General features: G+C 35.8%; 1 protein-coding gene across 1 annotated transcript in view; it reads left to right on the forward strand.

Moving 5' to 3' along the window:
• LOC149081678 (cell adhesion molecule Dscam1-like) overlaps nucleotides 1-22,334 on the forward strand; it is a 205,439-nt gene that overhangs the window by 175,960 nt on the left and 7,145 nt on the right. The window contains exons 23-24 of the mRNA XM_089237082.1: nucleotides 11,543-11,704; nucleotides 12,321-12,428. Coding sequence (XP_089093208.1) covers nucleotides 11,543-11,704; nucleotides 12,321-12,428 — 270 coding nt within the window. The remainder of the gene's footprint in view (nucleotides 1-11,542; nucleotides 11,705-12,320; nucleotides 12,429-22,334) is intronic.

The raw sequence follows: 22,334 nt of genomic DNA on the forward strand, positions 1-22,334 counted from the left end.
TGTTCAACTATGTAACATCATAGTGTTGAGAGACCCAAAGTTTCAAGTCATTTGAATGAGTGGTGTTCGAAAAAAATGTTCCTTATCGGACACAAAAAGTTAGTTTCGAAAAAAACGCATTTTAGTGAAAAGCATTAGCATGTGTAATGCCTGCCAGCGGTTCATATGAAAATATTTAAAAAAATATTTTAGGTGCAGGTAGAACAAAAACTTGGGCACAGTTAGACGCAGAAAATTTCACGGTATTTAAACATTGAGAAATGTGGTTTTTTTTTTTTTTGGAAAATTTGCGTGCACCAACCCACTTCATTTACTTTCACCCCGGAATCTCTTTCTATCCAGATGCAACTCCCTCTATCTCTTCCAGGAAGACTTTGAGACATTTCAGGTTAAATGATTGATCAAGCTAAGATGATAAATACATCAAAAATATTTAGACGTGAATAATTCCAGTGCATATGTAAGAAGACGGCCTGGAAGAAATCTCGACAACGGGATGAGTCCAGTGGCAAAGTTCTGGCGTTCGTTAAAAAAAGTGCATATGGCAAGACTTGATTCTAAACCGAACAGTGGGGACATTTTAAGAACTTATCTTTTCCATCTGAATGCTCGTCAGAGAGAATCGGTATATCTGGTATGAGTAATTGGTATATCTGCTATGAGAAATTGGTATATCTGCTATGAGAAATTGGTATATCTGCTATGAGAAATTGGTATATCTCTACGTAGAACAATGAATCCCAGACTATTTTTTGTTTGTTTTCACTACGGCTCAAGAAACCAACTGCATATCATACATCATGTAAAATAAAAAAAGGTAATCAGCTTTTCATCTTTAAACTCTGCTTCATTCAATTGTGAAGTTGTTTATCTCAGCCTTTGGTCAGTATTTGCATTTTTTTACAGTGATTCTCAGAATTAAAGGGGTCCAAAGTGTCATCCTGAAAAAAATTATGAAAAAAAAAAATACATACATTCAACCTCACACAGAAACACACAAAATCGAGGAATGCGATTACTAAAGCTGCAAAAAATTAAAAAATAGAACAGTCGGCTACTCATCACCTCTCACTCTTCGCGGATATCTACAAAAAACTTACTTTCACTTTCTTTTTCTTTCTTTCCTCCAGCTTCTCTGTTTCAGACACAATTTTTTTTCTCTTTTTTTAATCTTTCTTTGTCTGTGCTGTACTTGATCATGCGTTGTTTGAATGACGTCGCACTAAATTTCTAGGGTTGCAGAATTTTTATATTTATTTTTGGTCTCCATTGCATTTCAAAATATTAAAATTCACGTATTTTCTAATGACCCGTAGTATTTCCACCACCGCTGTAGTGGTCGAGTGGACATAGTGACGGACTCGCATTTTGAGGACACCGGTTCAAATCCCACTGTCACTACGGTGGTGGTCGGCTGAAGTTGGTGGTTCCCAACTTCGAGGCGCAAATGCATGCTGATCGCTCCGTTAAAAAGTGTGATCACAGACAGCACCATTCCTACAAACAGTACAAATATTCAATCATTACGCTTCACTTATAGTTAGAAAATTGACGGCAGATGGCAGCACAATTCACATAACAAGTATTACACCGAAATTAACTTTATGACAGGATCAGGAAACGTACACGCACTTTCCAATATGTACCAATTCGTTAGAACTTCCGCAGATAGATATGGACGATGTGCATGTGTGATTTAGGAGTAGTAGTATTTCCGCGCGGATGTTTTTACATTTTTGTGCATATTTAAATGAGTAGAATCAGTGGTAGTTTTTTGAAACTCTTTGAGCTCTTGTCACCTTGTGACCCTTGTTAGGGTTTTGTGAAACTATCTTCATTATTTTGGCCAGTTCCGAAACTAATTTAATGATTTTCTATAGAAACCAGTGGAAAATCGAATTTCAGTCGACAAAGAATTCGGCAAACTATTGTTATTTCAGAAATAATCCTCTTCGTTATCCAAGGTATCACTGTAGCCGTCGTTTTTTGCGATGAAAACATCTTGTTTTCTATGTATCTTCTTTTAGCCAAAATCAAAGAAAATATGTACGTGGAGCCACACAAAAATCGTGGAAAATAAATGTCGGTGAAGTGCATCATAACAAATTTAGGTCGAACACATGTAATCAACAAGAAACAAAAGAACAATCGCTTCACCGTAAGACTTCGGGACCAGTGGTCTAAGGATAAAGAAGGAAACCATTTCAGGAAATGAAAACGTGTTGTATGTAAGGACATAAGTAGTCGAATCAAATTGTTCCAGAAAGCTAATCGATACCCACATATGATGAAAGAAAAATATCAAGAGAGAAAACGCAAAGGGAAGACCTGGTCTAAGAATGGGGAGAAAAAAAATTGGTTGGTACAAAAGCATTTTTCGGAGAAAATGTACAGTTGAACAGAGAAAATAGATTTCGTACCAAGAAACGACTTTCTAGAACGTTCAACAAAGGAATGACTGGGTGGGAAGAAGCGAAAATCTAACATTTGGTGAAATACGTGGACATAAAGTTGAAGTTTGAAAGGAGAAAAATAAGTAATAGAAAAATTAAGTTGAATCTCTAAAATTTTATAGGATGTCTGGGATTGAGTTTTCGTCTAGACATTCAGTCCATGATTTTCATACAAATTCATCACGGAAGGAGTCTGCTTCATTTTGGACCGGCACGGAATATAAAATCACGTCTTGAATGCATGAAATATTTTTGAAGCAGATAAGCAAATTAAAGTTCCCTATACTCCCTCTGTTTAAAATCCAGATATACGGACCAAAAGCTCGAGAGCTAACTATACTAATTGTAGTAATGGGTAGACTGATGAAACATACGGATTCCCTCTCTCTACTCCGAGTCATTCGTATACGGAATTCAAATATAAGCTCATAAGAGAGGGAATAGTTTCCGTAACCGGGCATTTTCCGTTCGCTACGAAACCGTATCTCGGGTTTTCAATGGACGAGCTTTCAACTAAACGAGAGAGAGAAATCGATGAACTTTAATGTTGACGATTGCCTGGAGCCAAAGCCGGGAATTTTATAAGTTTCTCGTGTATCCCTAAATGAGTGAACCGTTCCTGAAAAGATTCGGTTTCAGTGATTTGGGTCATTGATTGATATCCGATTCGGGCCTTGGACGTTGTTATAAAATTGAACAAGATGTTAAATCTGATTCAGGGGGGGGGGGGGGGGACAAAATGGATTTTTTTTACTTCTTTTCTTTGCGACGTTTCAATAGTTTGGCCTACTTTCGAAATCGGGTATAATATCATTGGATGTGAACCTTCTCTCGCTTAATTTTTGTAGTTTGGAAAAAGTTTTATGGTCGTAGACATAGTCAAAATATATTTTGATGATTATAGTTAAAGGCAGCGTTTCCTAATATTTCTTCGCTTATGACCCTTCTTTGGACTATATGTTTATCTCGTGACCCTTTCAGTCTTAACCAGCTCCTTTATCATCCGGGTGCGCACGCAATCTTTACTTATTCAATGTATTTCTGAACAAATTTATAGTAAGCAGACACACCTGGCCTACACTTAAATGAGCTTCCCTCTTGCGGAGGGCGTTCTGTACTCAAATAACATCATCTCAATATGACTGGACCCCTCCCCTCGTAAATTTATATTCTGGGACCCCGTACTTAGCTCTAAGTGAAAGCTTCCATATTTGCATACTTATTCTCGAAAATGATATTCTTAGAACTTATCATTGCAGGTCCCTTATGGACATAAAAAGTTTCCCAGTCATACCTACATGGCTTCATAAGTTAAGATGGTTCTGGATTTGTATGCATGTAGGCTGGAATCTAAAATTATTTCACATTTTTTTCTACCAGATTTCACTTTTAAGAATGATGATTAATAATTATCAAAAATATTTATATTAATTAGAATTATGACTTCACATACTCACCTCATACGTCACCTCTCAATAACGGTCACTCTCAGAACCGAAAATGTTGTCCACTAATGGGGAGTGGCCGTCAATAATCAGTAAAATGCATTGAAACCCGTTGACGTAATTAAAAAAAAGTGTCCGTTAAAGAGAGGTGAACGCTAACAGTTTGTATTCGTTAAGAGAGGTTCCCGGTATCTGAATTTTTCTTGACAACTCTCTGCGGTACCTTTATCCACCTGGCATTGCTCCTGTCTACTTAAGGCTGGGATTACGCTATGAAAGTTTGATAAAACATCTTTTAAAACATTGAGAAAAACAACCAATAAGCATATTGCTTCTATTCGCAGGAATGTAACCGATGCCCTTATTCGTTGCATTTTTTAAGTTTTATAACAGAACTTTCCCAAAATTTTTATAGTGTAATCCCGGCCTTATTTACACTCGTAGCACCATGGTATATTCCAAGACCGTATGGGTGACCTATGACGCCAATTTGACAATCATTGAATTAAGGAGCATCAGAGAAACATAGTTTTTGTGATATTTGGGGTGAGACACAATAGTATAATGTAAAATGAACTGGATTCTTAAAAATCATATCTTTTGTAAATAGTTTTATCCAACAAAATTTATATTGCAAAAAAACTGACTTTTTTTTATTTCATTCTCCAGAAACGTGAATTCATAGTTATACGTTTGCTCTTTGATGATACTTTGTTGTGCACACAGTTAATATGTCAGTTATTTACGTTGCAACGAATTCGTTCTTAAGAATTCAAAAGATTCAATCGATGCATTCAAAGGACAAATGAGATCTTATTGGAATGTATGATACGATGTAAACTCTTTTTTGCGAACTAACACGGGACAGGAAAATTCGTCCGTAAACGAGGAGTGATCATAAAAAAAAGTTATTTTCGAAACATTGAAATGTTTTCATTGATTATTCAAAATAATGCAGACGTAATATTAAAAACATAAGTCTGAGTTGTTCAAACCGACACATGTTGTGGATTCTTAAGCCTTAAAACACACGAGTGTGTAATAAATAATTTATTCAATGTGTCCGTAAGACAAAAGATATTGCATTAGATGAATAACTGTTGATCAGGATGTCACTGTATTGTTGTTAAAAATTTACTATTGTAAAAAAAAAATAATTAAAATACGTTTTCTGTCAACAATAGTCATTCAACATCACTATTGCCTTCTTTGACGGTTTCTTTATTTATTTTTGTTCATCTTTGCAAACAACATAAAATTCGTTGGTATAATGCTTCAAAACCGAAGTAGAAATAAAGAGAGAATCTATTGAGACATGTGTCTGTGATATATTGGTTACTGTGCTTGCTCGGCTAGGAAAAGGTCCCGGGTTTCAATACCTGGAGGACACAACAAACAAACTCTTGTTTCCATTGTTCATCCCAATATCTACAATGTCTCTTTCTTTGATGTGCTGCAATGTAGAAATGTTGGGAAAAAATTGACAACAATGACTTTTTTCTCCCCTTCATCAATTCTCTCAGATTTATTCAACTTCTTGTCTGTATTAGACGTCTTCACAAAGAGTTATTGCTTCAATACCTTTTCGCAGGCTTTATCATCCAGCATATCATATCAGTTATGGTTTGATCATAAATTCTATGACAACAAAAAAAAGGAAAAAGAAATGCTAAACCGTACAATGACCTATCATAGTCGATCCATTCGAAACTTTTCATGCTTACAAAACACGGAAGAGAGACTTATATCATGCATTTCACCTCTCGGAATACCCCCATATATGCACCAAACATGTACAACAAAACCATAGCCAAACAGCTCGTAAAAATTTGCAATTGTGATATCAACACCGGGATATAAAAATGAATCCTCCTATAAAAGATTCGCGATAACCTTTCGCACGTTTTATCCTGTTATCGTAGATATCCATGAATTTAACAACATTTCAATCTTATACTTTTATTTTAGGAAAACACACAATTTTCATTCTTCTCAAAAACTGCAATTTACTATATCATTTTTTTTCTCGTACACACATATATCTTTTCTTATTTTATATACATAAATTTATAAATTGCTTATTGGAGCTTTCTTTTCTTTGGTTCTTCTTCCAACAACCCATAAGACATACTATCACACATATATATATATATATAATATATTCTTTTATTTCTTATATCTTTTAGAAGCTCAAGGAAATTACCATATTCATGTTCCATCATTTCGCTCTTTTCCTTGACTCTTCGATTTTTTTCTGCTATTACTATGTATTTTTTTCCTTCTTTCTTCTTCTTATTCTTGTGGTATTTTTACAACCGACGATGCTTTTCACGTCTCAACAGGCTCACGTGCCTCATTTAACCCCTGATTTCGGTCCCTGCTCTGGAATAGCAAATGACAAGAAACAACATTTCCATCTCAAGTGTTTCTTGAAGAATTCCGGGAAGGGGAAAGAATATTAAGAAAAAAAAAATTGTGGAATGTTTTTTTTTTTGGAGGGGAAGGGGTGTGTACACTGTCTGAATTGGAGCTTCTACAACTGGATCTTCTCCTACAGAAAAACCTTTCAATTTTTTTTTTTTTACATGTACATTTTATTATTTTTCAAGAAAATCATTTTTTTTTCTCGTCTCCTCGACTAGATATTCAATGGAGGACGTATACTAAAGGTTTTCCGCATCTTAAGTTTTCCTTGGTTTGTGAAATTGCGTCACTTTATACGGAACAGAGAAGACATTAATGGTTTTTTTTTTCTTATTATTATTTGTTTTATGCATTGCTGACTTTAAATTTTTATTTTTCTAATTTTTTTTTGTTTGTTGTTATCTGTTCATTTGAAATGAATAGAGACTTGAGAATTACCTTTGACGGTTTTTATTTGTGGGGTTTTTTTTATTATTATCTTTATGAATGATAGAGAGCTCTTGGAAGAGTCAAGGATATGTGAGACATTAAAAAGAATTCAATAAAAAAGGAAGAATTCAAATTTCTTTGGAAAAATTAACTCCGAAGAGTGATAAGTAGCTCTCTTACCAGGTGTTGCTTTTAAGATGAAATGTGTGTCTGAATGTTGTTATCAAACAAATACTTCATCGAATTATCAGAAAGAAATATTTTTGATAACTGAAATAAATGCATATTTAATTGTACGGTAGACTTTCGCTAACCCGGCACATATCAGACCGCAATGTGCAGGATTAATGAAATCGTCGTATTACTGGAAGCCAATTTAAATAATAGAAACTTCTGCTTACAGACATAAAAAGGCATACAAAGGTTTTTAATAGCTGGCTGATGCGGAGATATATTTTGGAAAGAGAACTCAACTGCCCCTGCGGGGTATCGAACCCACGTCCTTTCACTTTCCCGGTGAATGCCCTAGACCCTACAGAGGCAACGAATATCTCAATCTCTCCTTGGAGCTCGTGTGCACTGAAATTTTGTTGAATTTTCTCTCCAAAATATATCTTCGCATCGGCCAGCTGTTAAAAACGCTTGCATGAATAGCAGAGAGTGGCACCATCCTCGGATAAAAAGACATGTTTTCCTCTTAAATAGCGTGATCCAGAACTCAACGTATAAAGTTTTAGGGGCGGTAGAAAACACATAAACATAACAGAATCGCATAGGGATGTATAACCGGAAATCCCAACCTGATCAGCTTGAGGATAAACGAAGATACAGAAATGACAAGCCAATAATGGGTGGAAAAACTGATTATTCAGCGATACTTTGCACGATGACGTGTACACGTCAACTTAAATAGTATCATTTACAAAAAGCTCTCAAAGTTCTTACCATCCACAGTTATACAAGCTTGAGGGCGCTGTTTGTTATCCTGGTGGACCCGTCCCATGGCCACCATGATCGACCGATTTATCTACGAGACACCCGTTGACTCTGACACCGACCTCGTCACAAGAATCTTCGTTGCAGCTGCAAACACGTCCGCGAAATACCGGCTAATTGTGAAAGGGTTCGGCAATCAATTCGTCATCGTTGTGAAGCATGCATAATTGTGAATGCTAAAAACTTTGAACACTTGTGAAACTTAATGTGTGCACGTATTGTCCTCGTGTATTGACAGGATTTTATTACTGGCGATCCTTTACGTAGTATGACCATATAGCTAGATTTCCGGGACACTCGCGATTTTTTTGTTATTGAATGTGCAATAATATTTCTCATCAATGATGGATGAAATCAAATTATTTTTCGATATTTTGGTTGACAGAACTGTTTTATAATGAGGTTTTCAAAATATCTCCACTCTTGCGAAAAGTGTCATCATCACAGCTGCAAGTTTGGACGGAATCTCGTGCATCGTAATAGTTCATGATGGATAACTTTTTAACCCAACTCAGGGTCGCCATTACAAACGCAAGACCCAGTGAGAAAATATTCTGGTTATATATTATTTTTGAACATTTTTGACATTTTCTTGGTTGTGGCCCACATAACCAAGTAATCCTTTATATTATAATGAACATCCGGTGCACAATATTTTTAACCCACTCTTAATATAATTATTTACTTTACTTCTTCATCAAAAGAGCTTCATAAAGAAGAAAAACTAGCGTTATTAATTGTTCGTGATCTTAAATGTCATATTTACCAGATACATTCACGAACAGGGTAATTGAGAAAATATGGGAAATACTTTAAGAGGTTATAGTACACACCAATACAAACAATTGCCATCAAAGAATACATGATCTAACATGAAACGCAAACGCGCCGCTCTGCAAACGTGAAAAGGGCATTTCAATTGAAATTTATTGGGAGAAGAACAGCATGCATGTGTGCAAGTGTAATCTGGGAAAGAAGAACAAACCGTATGCAAATCTCCCTCACGGTGAATAAAAGGTGCGGATGCCGGCCCTTTGAAGCTATTCTAGCGTGCAACCGTTCTAACAGTTGTAACGTACGGGATAATGCCGCACTTTAGTAATACTGAGTCCGCGCTTTTTATTCACTGTGACGCAGATTTGCATACAGCTTCTTCTTCTTCTTCTCCAGGTTACATTTGCATGCATGGTGTTTTTTTCTCCCGATAAATTTCAACAGGAATGTCGTTTTAACGTTTGCGGAGAGGCCGTTTCGAAACACGCCAGCGCGTTTGCGTTTCATGTTAGACCATGCAACTTTGATGATAATTGTTTGTATTGATGTGTACCATCAACTCTTAAAGTTTTTCCCATTTTTTCTGAATCACCCCGTATACAGCGTGCACTGTAAGTGCTAATGCGGTCTTTATCTCATCAACCGTCCGTCGTAGATGTACAATTTCAATTTAGAAAATACTTAAAAGGCGTTCAAAAACTACCCTGTACCAGTTCCAAGATTGAAAATACAGTGGGGAACAAAAAAAATAATAATCTGAATTTTTATATGGTCCACCTGTTTTCTAACCTCCAATAAGAAAGTTTTCGCCTTGTCTCTCCTGACGCCAACGAAAAAAATTCAAGTTTCTAAGTGCAATATTTGTCGAGATATCCGAATTAAAAAATTGAAAAGAACGGGAAATGACACACATTTGAATTTAAATATCTTAGCGAATATAGCACTTAGAAATTTGAAATTTTTTCTGTTGGCTTCTGGAGATACAGGGAAGAAACTTTGCAATTGGAAGTTAGGGAACATTGGAATCGTATAAATGAAAAAAAAAATTTTTTTGTGACCCACTGCATTTGCACTCTCAAATCTGGTACAGGAATATTTTTGAACGGCTATTGAGCATTTTTTCAGTTGGAATCGTACATCTACGACGGATGGTTGATGAGATAAAGACGACATCAACGCAACCTGTATAAGTACAATATACATCCATCTACATACCACCATACTACTCATATATTCGCTTTACTCCTTATTATGTGTTTTAAATTTTTTATACGATTATATCAAAATATTTTAAAATCGATTGATTTTTCCTGAATCCGCAGAAAAAATATTTATTTGATCTGTTAAAACTTGATCTATTAACTTGATTATTGTGTATGTAGAATCTGATAATATGCTATTACATGTGATACATTTATGGTAAGTAGCTCTTCAGCTGAATTGATGAATTTTTTAGATTTGACGTATTACTTTGCGAAAAATAAAAAGAAATTATCATTCAAACGTTTCAATTTTGGAGACCCTCTCGCGAACCTCCTGGACCCACACTTCGGAAACAATTAATATAAAGGAATTTTTTTCGGATCGGTCAAAGCTCAACGACGAATTTTTCATCGACGCTGAACTGGAAGTCATACCGACAACGGGTAAACAATTGCTGTACTGCTCCGGCTATGATGAGGATGAGATCGAACTCTTATACCTCCCGCATAGAAAACTCACAGCACTGTTTTCGGATTCTGCAGCTCTTTTTGAGAAATAAATCGCATTTATAAAAAAAAATGTATGAGTTTACTTTTCGTTTTTAAGCATAAGAAAGAAAAAGGAAAAGTAAAAAAGGAGCACTTCAATATGCCATATTTTCCGCCAGAATAATTTCTACTGAAATCTCTAAACTCTATATGGCTTTGCAAAAAAAGATTCTTTCATGAATTTTTGAGTACTAAAACAGCTCAGGCGGAAAGGATTTGTTTTCAGTGTTACTAGAAGTCGTAAAAGAAGAGAGTTATGGTAACAAAAAAGCTGAAGTGGCATAGAATTCTGAATAGAAGTTTCACACTGAAAGGATTTGAACAATGTCGAATGTGCTTGGTGAATGATCATTTGTGAGCATTATTGAAATGTTAGAAAATTTAATCAGTAAATCCCATTCTCGTTCAGGTTTTAGGCAATAAATGTGGACAATGTTGAAGTAAAAGTGGTATATCACTGAAACTGAAAATCCTAGTTAAAATTTAGGAAATAAAGGGAAAAAACGATGAGTGAAGCAAAGATTTCCTTTGATATCCACCACCCTTACCTTATATGTGTAAAACATTTTTTTCTACTTGAAGCCGTATTTTTCCCTTTCCCTAATCATGATTTCCAAGGCAGGCAACTGATTTGCATATTGCTAACGCAACATGAGACAGCAAGAAAGATAACAACAGAAAGAAAATAATGCTTACGTAAGAAGAAAAAAAAATCAAATTATATTCATATTGTTGCCAACGAAACGTTGCGGTGATGAAAGGGAGAGAAGAGATAGCTCTAAAAGTACTTTTTCCAGACACTCTAGAACGAGATATCTCGCTGTCATGATGGAAGTGGAACTACGGAATGACCTTATCAATCCTTGAAAGAAAAATCCTGCCCTGCTTGTATGCAGCCATTTTAGATCCGAAATTAAATTCACCTAATCGTTAGGCATTTCAGCCAGTGATTTGATACATCTACTATTAACCAAACTGCGCATGCGACTCGTAAGTATTCTTCTGAGAAATTTCTGACGAATTTGTGCATAGCGGATAATTTTGCGTATATGAGTGTGTCCCTTACGTTATGTGTCCCAAGTTTATGGCGAACTGCCTATCTTCAAAAATGAAAGTTAAAGTGGTAATGTCTCGATTTTTTTGGGTTTTTCAACTACCATGAAAAAGGTCTGTATGCCCTATGTGGAGAAATATTTCTTTTAAAGAATCATCATATTTAATGGATGTTACTTACTCTACTTAACTAATGGGATTATTTTGTTCTGAATAGGTTCATACCCAGCTTATGGCAAACAAGAAACAGAACAACCGTTTTATTTGAACGTTACGCTTATTGTGCCAGTCGTCGTGTCTTCTTTGATCCTGGTTATTGTGGTGTTTGGTTTGACGATTTGCTTGCGGAGGCATTCCTATGACAGGAGAAGAGAAAGAGGTAGGCAATAATCGCTATTATATATAAATTATAATTTTATTCACTAAAAATAACATGGCTGCAGCAGCCATGAGAGATTCAACGTTTCGAATTTTATCATGAAGTTGGTGACAATTTGAATGTGTTCTGTAAATTTTCATGTAACGGTAATTTTATCCAGCAACCATCAGACAGGACAATCGATTAGTTTGGAGTTCTTATTCATACTAAACGCTACTGGAAAAAAAAAATCATTATGATGGAACCGAATAATTCCTCCATAGTAAAATCCTGAGCAATATTTCCAAAGAAATTTCAAATTAAAATGGCAATTCGTAAATTCTTTGAAGTAAATTTTTCTCCCCATCGCATTCAAGTTGTTATTAAACCCGAGGGAGAAGAAATTCCACGTTAATGACGATAGTTCAGGCCACAATCGCAGAAAAGCATGTAATGTCATTCGTTTTACCATTAAATTTAATGATATATACCATTGCAAGATACATCTCCTCAACGTTTTGTTTCCCATTATTCCTAATGTCATTATACATTGGCATCTTAATAATCTGGTCTTTGTGAATAAAGGATTTTTTTTTAAAGGGAAGCGAGAGATAGTTTATATTAATTTAAATTTCAGATTGTGGAAGCCAGAAGTCTTACAGCGATTCTCTGGTTATGACTGACATTACGAAAACGGTTAATGGTGGCAAAGAAACGAATAAGTCATCGCATTACTCCATACCTGGTTAGTATTTTAACTTTATGTGGGCATTTTTCCCCCTCAGAGTTTTAGTGTCATTTAATAAAGAAAATGACTGAACATATACAACTCATATAAATTGCATTTTTTTTATAATTTTTTCTCATAATAACTATTCTAATTGTTTTTTTTCATAAATTTACTTTTCCTAATTGTATGAACTTTATATAGCTACACTATACACACGTCGTTCCTGCAGAAAACGATTTAACTCTTAAATGCGTGGCTATGCACATGGTTCTTTAAACGTTCATTACTGCATCCAGTTTGAAGGTAAACATTTGGAATCGTCTTTGACATAGGATATGAGGTCATATTCTTTGCGTTTTATATTTTTCATATGCTGTTAGATGTCCCAATTGACGACAATGACTTTTTGTTGTTGTTGCTGCAGCGGATCATGTGTGGCTGGGATTTCGCTTATTTGTTAAAATCTTTTGTTGATATTTCTTTTATTTTAACTTAAAGTTTCTAATCGGATTTTTTTTCCTTAGTATAGTTTGAATCACAAAGAAAGTGTAGATATACAGGGTGTCCTGTAAGCGCTGTGACCTTTATCTCATCAACTGTCCGTCATAAAGGTATAGTTTTAGTTTAAAAAATGCTCAGAAGGCGTTGCATAAATTTGCCTGTTTCAATTTTTAGAGTGAAAATACAGTGTGTAATTAAATACAAAAAAAAAGAGAGTTTTTATACCGTGTCCTTGTTCAACTTCCAATGACAAAGTTGTTGTCATTTTTCTCCTGGTGTCAACAAAAAACAACCCAAGTTTTTAAGTGCAATATTAGCGGAGATATTCGAATTCAAAAATTGAGAAAAATTCGGGAAAGGACAGCATAAGTGAAGGAAAGCAACGTTGTCCGTTATTTTTTGTTATTACTTTGATAACTATTCTCCGATTTTTGAATTAGAATATCTTAGCGAATAATACACTCAGAAACATAGAATTTTGTTTTTCTGTTTTTCTCAGGAGATACAGGGCAACAACTTTTTTTTTTAAATAAATAACGTGATCTTCACGTTATCTTTCTAATTGGAAGTTAGAAAACAAGGGGACTGTATGAAAATTCAGATTTTTTTTTTTACTTTGTGACACACTGTAATTTCACATACAAAAATTGTGCAAGTGAATTTTTGAAGACTTTTGAGGATTTTTAAATTGGAATCCCACCTCTCCGACGGACGGTTGATGAGATAGAGGCCACATTAACACTTACAGGGCTTCCCATATATTTGGAAAGTAACATTTATTCAATGATTTTTGAGGTTTTGCGCGTCTTCAAAAAGCCCCTGTACATGCTGTAGAATTCGAAATAAATTTTAAAATGGTTTTTTCAACTTTCAATACGGGTCATTAACTATGAAAAAATACATCAGCTATAAGAAAACATTGCGTATTTAAGAGCTAACGGTTATTGGATATTCTTTATTTACCTTCAAGTTAATGTCTTGGATTCGGAACGGTGAAAACAAAAGTCTACTGGCGTTCATCCGAGCTCATTTTGTCGGACATTTCCGCCATAGAAGACATACATGGTTCACAGATAATGTCAAGTATCTTTATCTTGATAACAAAAGGACATTGAAAGGGATTAAGACGACAGAAGAAATACGTTAGCATTCTTTGATGAAAGAATGAAGCTGAGGAAAAGTGATAAGAGAGAAAATAGAAGAGACGTTCAAACTAGATTGACACTCGACATTGCTGTCAAGGATAAATCTTTCTTCAAGCTAGTCTTATGTTAACAATAATTATAAGAAGACCATCGTTTTTCCTTCTTTATTAAGTGATCAAAGATGTGAAGAATGACAAAAGCATTCGGCGATTTTTATTGGAAATTATATTTCGTCTTCAGGTGAACTATGAAATGGTGAAGACCTAATGATATTGAAAGATAGAAGTATCTCAAGACGTCCAAGTAATTTATCACCAAAAGAAAACCTTCAAGACCAGACAAAATGCTAAAATATAGGAGTAAATTTTTCTTCCACAGTGTTGAATAAATCTACTATGTATAAGGATAGTGGACCCGAAATTACTGCCTCGCGGGATGTGAAACTTGCTAACAATGTCGTAGATTTAAAAACAAGAATATAACAGGGAAGCAGTCTACAAATATTGTCATGTTCATCTGACGTTCTCAATTTAAAGCAATAAGGAATTATTATAAAACGCAAAGCCATCGGTATACAGGGTGTCCTGTAAGTATTCCACTACCTTTATATCATCCACCGTCCGTTACAGGTATGATTTAAATTTAAAAAATGTACAACAGGTGTTTAAAAACCACCTTGTACCAATTTTGAGAGTGAGAATACAGTGCGTAACAAAATAAAAATATAAATTTCTATACGGTCCCTCCGAGCTCTAACTTCCAATCAGAAAGTTGTTTGCCTGATGCCAACCCAAAAAAAGTCCCATATTTCCAAGTACAATATTCACAGAGACTTTTACACTTTCACATAGATATTCGAATTCGAAAAACGGAGGAAATTTGGAAGAAAAACAACGTTAAATGTGGGTGAGACGGATTTCCGCATTTAGAGCTATTCTTTCCCTGATTTCCTCAGTTTTTCGAATTCGAATATCTCTGTAAATATTGCACTTAGAAACAGGGAGCAAACAAAGATCCATTTTTCTAAGTTGGCATCCTGAGAGACAGGGAAACAACTTTTTGATTGGGAGTTAGAGCTCAGAAGGACCGTATAAAACTTTAGATTTTTTTTATTTTGTGACGCACTGTATTTTCACTCTCAATACTATATTTGATCTTAGCCAAAAGATCGAGAAGCGATTGCTTATCGCTTTGAAGTATTAATACCGGTACAGGGTAATTTGTGAACGCCTTGCGATAATTTTTCAATTTGAAATCATACCTCTACGATGGACGATTCATGAGATAAAGGCAAAGTCAGCACTTGCAGGACACCCTGTGCATGAGACGTAAAAAAAATAAACCTAGATTCCTTGCTCATGCTGTCGTTAAAGAAATGTCGAAGATCTTGATATTCACAAAGAGATGCATTCAAATATAAAAATTTGTTGATTATCAATGGACTTATTCTGGCCTTTGTTTATCCTAGCAATTGCTTTGAAATTTTTATTTGTAAATCTATTTTTATGCGTCAGACAGTTTTGAATCCATTGTTTTCAATAGCGTAGGATATTTTCTCAAGCGTAGCGGAAAAGCAGATTTAAAAGAAAATATCCACATGCGTAGTAATCACGTATTTCACCGAATGATAAATGTGTGTAGTGATATTTTCAATGACTATTTACAACGATGAAAAATTCCAGCCGCTACTTATAGTTATTTAAAGTGAAATGCAACTGCAGCCAAGAATTGTATATAATTTTCTTCAGTTTCATCGGTGCTACAGTTTTTGCTGAGTAAACATTAAAATCTGTTTCCGATAACAGCATGATATATCAGTAAAAATTCTACTGGAACAATTCACGTATGAATTAACAATATTCAGATATATTCCAGTTCCGAACTTTAGGAGTATTTTCTAGAAACTCTTCTTCATCCATCGTTTCCTCAGATATTATTCCTTTCGGCGAAAAGAAGTCCCCCCCCCCCTCACCCTACTTATTTCGATTCTTTTCCTTCCAGTATATTCCAAAGTTTCTCTCTGAGAGAAACGCTACTGATTACTTTCCTAAATATTTCAGTCCGAATTCAGTCTGGAACTTTTATAAAAGGACTGAAGAAATGATAATTCAAAGAAAGAGAAATGTATCCTTTGGAAAATGGGAGAATATTTTTTTTTTCTCTCTCTCTCTCTCTCTTCTCCTTGGGAAAACTGAAGCACAATGTATATATCTAAAGGAATAGAACTTTCAACGACTTTCTGAGAGCAGAAAAGGAAAAAGAAAGGAAACTGTTCCGGAAAAGGGCGAATAGAAGCAGTGTTTGATAGGCTTCCAAAGCAATTGTGACAGGATCATAAACTGAAGGAGAAAAAGAAAGAAAAGAGGGTCAAGAGAAACTCTATTGAAATTCTTCGAAAAGGTGTAGCCAAGCGAAAGAAGATGGAAAAAGAAAAAAAAAATATGATTCCGGATTCTCTTACTAAAAGAAGCCTCATTCAAAGGAAAACCTACCTCAGAGAAGGACACAGATTCACGATATTTCGCTTTAGAGGACACAATGTAACGGACACTGTTCCGGTTCTGGAGAAAAAAAAAACAAGAATAAATCAAAGACGCACTGCCCGTAAACACGCTTACATGACGTGTTTTTGTAAAACTGATCCTTACTTCCTTAACTTCCTGTTCTGATTTTTCACAGGAAATAATATAACCTACAATGGACAGGAACATCCACATACAGACTTTAGATTTTACTCCCAATATTTTTACTTTTATCTATTTTTGTTGCATTGTGGGTTATGCGCAATATAAACAGACCGTGTACAGAGTATGAATTCTTATTGTTTTCCAATAGATAGCCGTTTAAAAATTAGACTGATAGGGAACTTCCGATTACGAAAATTGTTTCAATTACCGTATTTACTCGCATATAGGACAAGATATGATTTTAGAGATCAAAATATGGAAAAAAATAAATTTATTAATTCAGATTCTCATTTCGTTTGTCACTGATATTAACATACGAATTTTAGGGCGAGACGACGTAAACGCTGGGTAACATAAGTCCAAGTATGGGTGTTATTGTATATATGGGATTTCTGAATAAATTTTTGGATGCTCAGAATAGTGTTGCAAAATGCTGCGGGAGCTCGAGCATTTACTTCTTGAATAATTTTCTTTTTTCCTTGACAGCTTTTAAGATATATGATTGGTGAAAACATTTCAAACATTTTTTTTTCTTTTTTTTAATTGTTTCTTTCAAGACCAGCAGTGAAGAAGGAATTGACCAGTCTAAAACTATAATTAGATGTTCATGTTGTTTCCTAGCCTGTACAGGATGTCTGATGACTTACAGCTAGGGTGATGAACCTTTAGAAGAGTGAAGGACATGTGTCACGGGTTGATTAATTAAGTGATTTGTAAAAGTGCCGCGGGTCACTTACGTGATCTGTGAATTCACCGTATGCCACTCAAGTGCTCTAAAACTGTGTGTTCATTGGCTACTCAAGTAAAGTCGAACCGGACCGCGGGCGATTTAAGTGATATGTTTATGTGCAGCTTAGTTCAATTGTACAAAATAAGGTTTGAGGTCACGGTCCATGGGTTGAGTATGTATGATTTACAGGCTAACAGAGGAGGTCTGAGAAGTGTAGGGTTCATATAAGCGTTTAAAAAAAACAAGCCTCAAGTTCAAGAAGTTTGCTGTTGAATCACACATGATCGCGGTTTCTGGACGTCACGTCATGTGTACGGAGACATCAGTCGCTGGGGTTGATAGGGAACGCTTCCTAGAAGTAGACGTAGAATAGACGTAACAAGACATGGTCGGCGACGTTATAAACGATTGTTTACGCCATGTGAAATGAATATTGGTTTGTGTGAAATTTATCTTAGATCTTATCACAAAAAAATGAGTAACTTTGCCTGGTTTTAATTTATACAAAAATTGCCACGTTTTTAAGACAAATAAATTACACTGGTCGAATGGTCGACGCGTTTCGGCTCTTCTTTCAACACTTTACAACAGATGGCTCCCCAATTCGCATCCAAAGACCACTCGGACGCAGCAAATACAAAGGCGAACTCTTCGGACGACCAGACGTAAACATCACTCTTCATTCGTGTGAGTTCTGACCACGAGGTCCTGATGACGGCTCTCCATTGAAGAGCCGAAACGCGTCGACCATTCGACCAGTGTAATTTATTTGTCTTAAAAACGTGGCAATTTTTGTATAAATTATCTTAGATCATCAAGTTAAATATTATTGTTATAAATGGTTGGTTGGAGTCCTTCCCGAAATTCGCCGGCTCGTCTTGGACTTTTCGCACCCGAAGCCGGAATCAAGAACTTCAACCAGCCATCTATAATAACAACAACATTTAATTGTATAATCTTGGATAAATTTAACACAACCACAAAATAATGATCATTTCACGCGACATAAAACGACCGTCTCTATAACGTCGTCAACTACGTCTGGTCACACCATCTCTTCTACTTCTACGTCTGTCTACTTCTAGGAAGCGTTCACCTGAGAATAACATCTTGGTATACATCACGTGACGTCCAGAGGGCACTCGTATCCAGCCAAGAGATAGGTCGTCTTCCTTCCTGTAATATATCACAATATAGTAGCTGTTATTATAAACTGAGCCTCTAGTCAATCAACTTAGCATCCGCACTACTTGCGTTTATCCTAATTTTTTTCAAAGATTTCGATCATGCATGACCCTTTCTTTCTTTCAAACCGAGCACAACTCAAGTCTATCATCATCTATGGGCGATTTACTACCTAGTGAGTTGTGCCGGAAGTGTAATTGTGCGTGTATCTAACAGTCTGAGTGCGTATGTAGTGTTTAATTATCAATACAACTTTGTATGTAATTTATATATAATATTTATATATTTTTTTGAGATTACAGAATTTTTGTATTGCTAAAAATGTATTTAAATGCTTTTATGTCACAGGAGTGTCATGATTTGACATGAACCGGGGGGGGGGGAGATCTGCGATTGGCTATGATCGGAGGGGGAGGCAATTCAAAAGAAAACATTAAAACAATAATTAACATTAGATTTAGAGCTTAAGACGTTTTAATGTTTCAAATATTCCAGGTATTCATAATAATTGGTATATATTCAGAAATATCTGCTATTTCAGGTCACATAATTAAAAACTATTTGTTATGCATGGTAAGATTAGGGAATAGAAATTAAGAGCTATTAGAAATGTAAATTAACATTTCACATACCAGATCTGGTTGTAATGATAATCGATTACCGCGGTGAGAAGGCCAGAGAAGTGAAGATACTGAGAGGTGCTACTAACAAAAGTCCAGTGAGCCGGGTGACTCCAAGTACGTCATACTTCTTGAGGAAGGACCCATGTACGACGAGGTTCTTGTAGATCGTGGTCGAACCGTTGGAACATCATCTGCTCGGAACCAGTGGACGGACCGCCTGGGTGTAGCCATCTCTTTCCATCGTGACGCCTATGGGTTCGCCGTACAACTCGACGTAATTCAGTCCATTGGAATTGGGTGTTCACCCATTTCCCTATTTTATTTCCTGCCTTTACAGTAGCGTTAAGCCTGGTTTTACATTTTTGAGTTATAGCGCATGGTTCCCTTATCACTCACTGTACATCGCCTCAATTACCAGAGCCGAGGTAAAGACAACCTCGCTCGATCGCTGTTGGAACCAGAACACGGAAAACTTGTATTTTTCTCTTTTTCTTTCTGCCCGTTCTTCGGAACAGGTTTTTCTTTACGCCAAAATAGCCTCTTGGCGACGGCGCGCAGGTCGTTGGCAGGAAAGTTGTGTGACTTCACAACAGGAGTGTAACTGTGTGTGTGTGTGTACCTAACAGTCTGAGTGCGTATGTAGTGTTGTGTTTGATTTTTCAGTGTCTATATTTAAGAAGTGAAGTGAGTGATGTGTTATGATTGAATTATAACTTGCTGTTTGTAGGTCTGTTTCTCTCTGTGGGGAGACTTTTTAAAGGGGAGATCAGCTCGCATTCGCGCCTTGAAGTTGGAAACCACAAAAAACCAACTTCAGCCGACCACCATTGTCGTGACGGTGGGGTTCGAACCCAGGAGCCTTTCTATTTCACCGCACACCAACTCCGGTCATACGGCAATTTCCAACCAGTGGAGTTGGGTGGGAAATGAAGGATCCATCCATCTGTGGTCGCCCCAGGCTCGGTAGGTAAAGAACTTGCTTCTGATGATCTAGATGATCTATGCCCGGATTCGAACCCATGGACCTTGATGGTAACCTACATAATGGAAGACAAGCATCTTTGCCACTGCGCCACTCGGGCACATGACCCTTTCTGTCGCCATCTTGGGATCCTACAATGTGATACGATTAGCAATTTTCTTAGCCGCCTAAAACTCTCTCCGAACTAAAATTCAAGCTATTTCGTAACATAAAATATGAATCGGAATAAGAAATCACCAGCTTGAAAACATACATCTATTCGCGAATTCTCCTTTGCTTTCATCTGCTTCAAAAACGAGAAACATATGAATAACTCATACACAAAAGTAGCAAATCGATGTTCAATACTAAAAGGAACGAGATGATTTTTTTCCCTAAAGAGAAACAGGAAACAAATAAACGAAACAACTCGGTACGTGATACAAATACTCAACTGAAGCTCATTATAGATTGGATGCTGTAACTTTCTGTGAAAAATGTAGTGGCTTCTACAGCGGAAATGTGGAGATAAAATAACATAAAAATGTCCTTATTTCATGGGACATTTGTCTCCGACAGCTTCAACACATTTCTTTTAGAGTGATCAGGATAAGAGAAAAAAATAGCCGACACACTTTATTACGAGTGGCTAAGTACAAAGATTTCGAAGGTAATTACTCACGGCTTCAGGAAGTTCGAAAAACATTTCTACGAGACCTTTTTATTTTTCTCCTCGAAGATGTTTTCATCGTCCATTTCTTTTATGACACGAACTGCCCTTAATAATAGTATATCATTTCTTATTAACGTCTATCTTTGTTCGGAGATGTGAGTGGTATGTACTTGGAGAAAAAAAGAGGCTATTGAGAGACGTAAAAAAGAATAACTTTACTACTTGTTTGAGACTTTTTAGTTTCGTTTTCAATTTGAATGATGCATTCGAACACTTTCTTTCCTTATCAAAGAATATCCCTTCGATTTATTCCACAACAAATGTTCAATTTGAACCCGTTGTAAATTAAGATATATCAATAATACTTTAATGAGAATTAAAAATGCATTGATAGTATTATTACAAGAATATACTTTGACATGTTCTATTCATGTTAATAACAATAATTTTCCGTATTTTCGTCCGGATTATACGTTAAAAAAATCATCGAAATTTCCTAGTGTGCAGATCACGTGCCCCTGAGTATTATCTGCAGATCGCCCGCCCCCCCCCCCTCAGATAGGTTGTAAGAGATTTGAATGTTTTTTTAAAAATTTTATTAAAAATAGAGTTTTTGAATTATTAATTGATCGACTGTAAAAACACTAAATAGATTTTTTTTACAAATATATGATTAATGACCCTTTCCATTCCATGAGATCTTATTATCGAGGAATGACATTTTCACGAACACGTTTTCCTCCCAAAGTAGCGCAATTTGCATCTACTAATTATACGCAGGGGTTTACGGTATATTCAGAAGATCCTTCAAAACTGATAATACGAAGAAAATGGTTCTGTCCCGTGAAATACGAGAGATTAGCTTCATATTATTCTAATACTATCAAAGTACCACAGTGATTGAATAAAAATTTAATAAAAATTTGAAAAATTTTGAAAATTGAAAAAATAAACATTGAATAAAAATTTATTCTAGTCAGCATTAAATCAGAGAATGTGAAGGTTTTTTTTTTCTTCTTTGTTTCAGTTCCAGTGTATTGCTTTCGATAGCTTGAGGAGGTTCGCACTCCCTCCTCCCTTCCCGAATGAAATCTGCACGACTACGAATCTGTACTCCGATTAATTTAATTCAGGTCTCAAAGGGTTAAAAACGTACATGCATCTCTAGAAACTTTCTGTGGGGATTACCAACGAATTGGTACATGAAGAGATGCACGCGCGCGTGTGTCGTGTGGCGGAAAATGAGTGTGTGGTGTTCTAACGTATTTATAATGTCAGTGCCAAGCTTTTGTTTTGTGTTATACTGGTGCTGCAATCTCCTTCGATATTTTGCGAAAATTTTAATACCAAATGCTTGAAATTTCATGTTTTGTAAGTATTTATAAGGTCGACAACCCCCCCCCCCCCAAAGTTTGG

The sequence above is a fragment of the Pholcus phalangioides genome, unplaced genomic scaffold, assembly GCF_987345545.1.
Source record: "Pholcus phalangioides strain wild (caught in Gottingen) unplaced genomic scaffold, Ppha-v1.0 ptg000009l_1, whole genome shotgun sequence".
Classification (NCBI taxonomy): Eukaryota; Metazoa; Arthropoda; class Arachnida; order Araneae; family Pholcidae; genus Pholcus; species Pholcus phalangioides.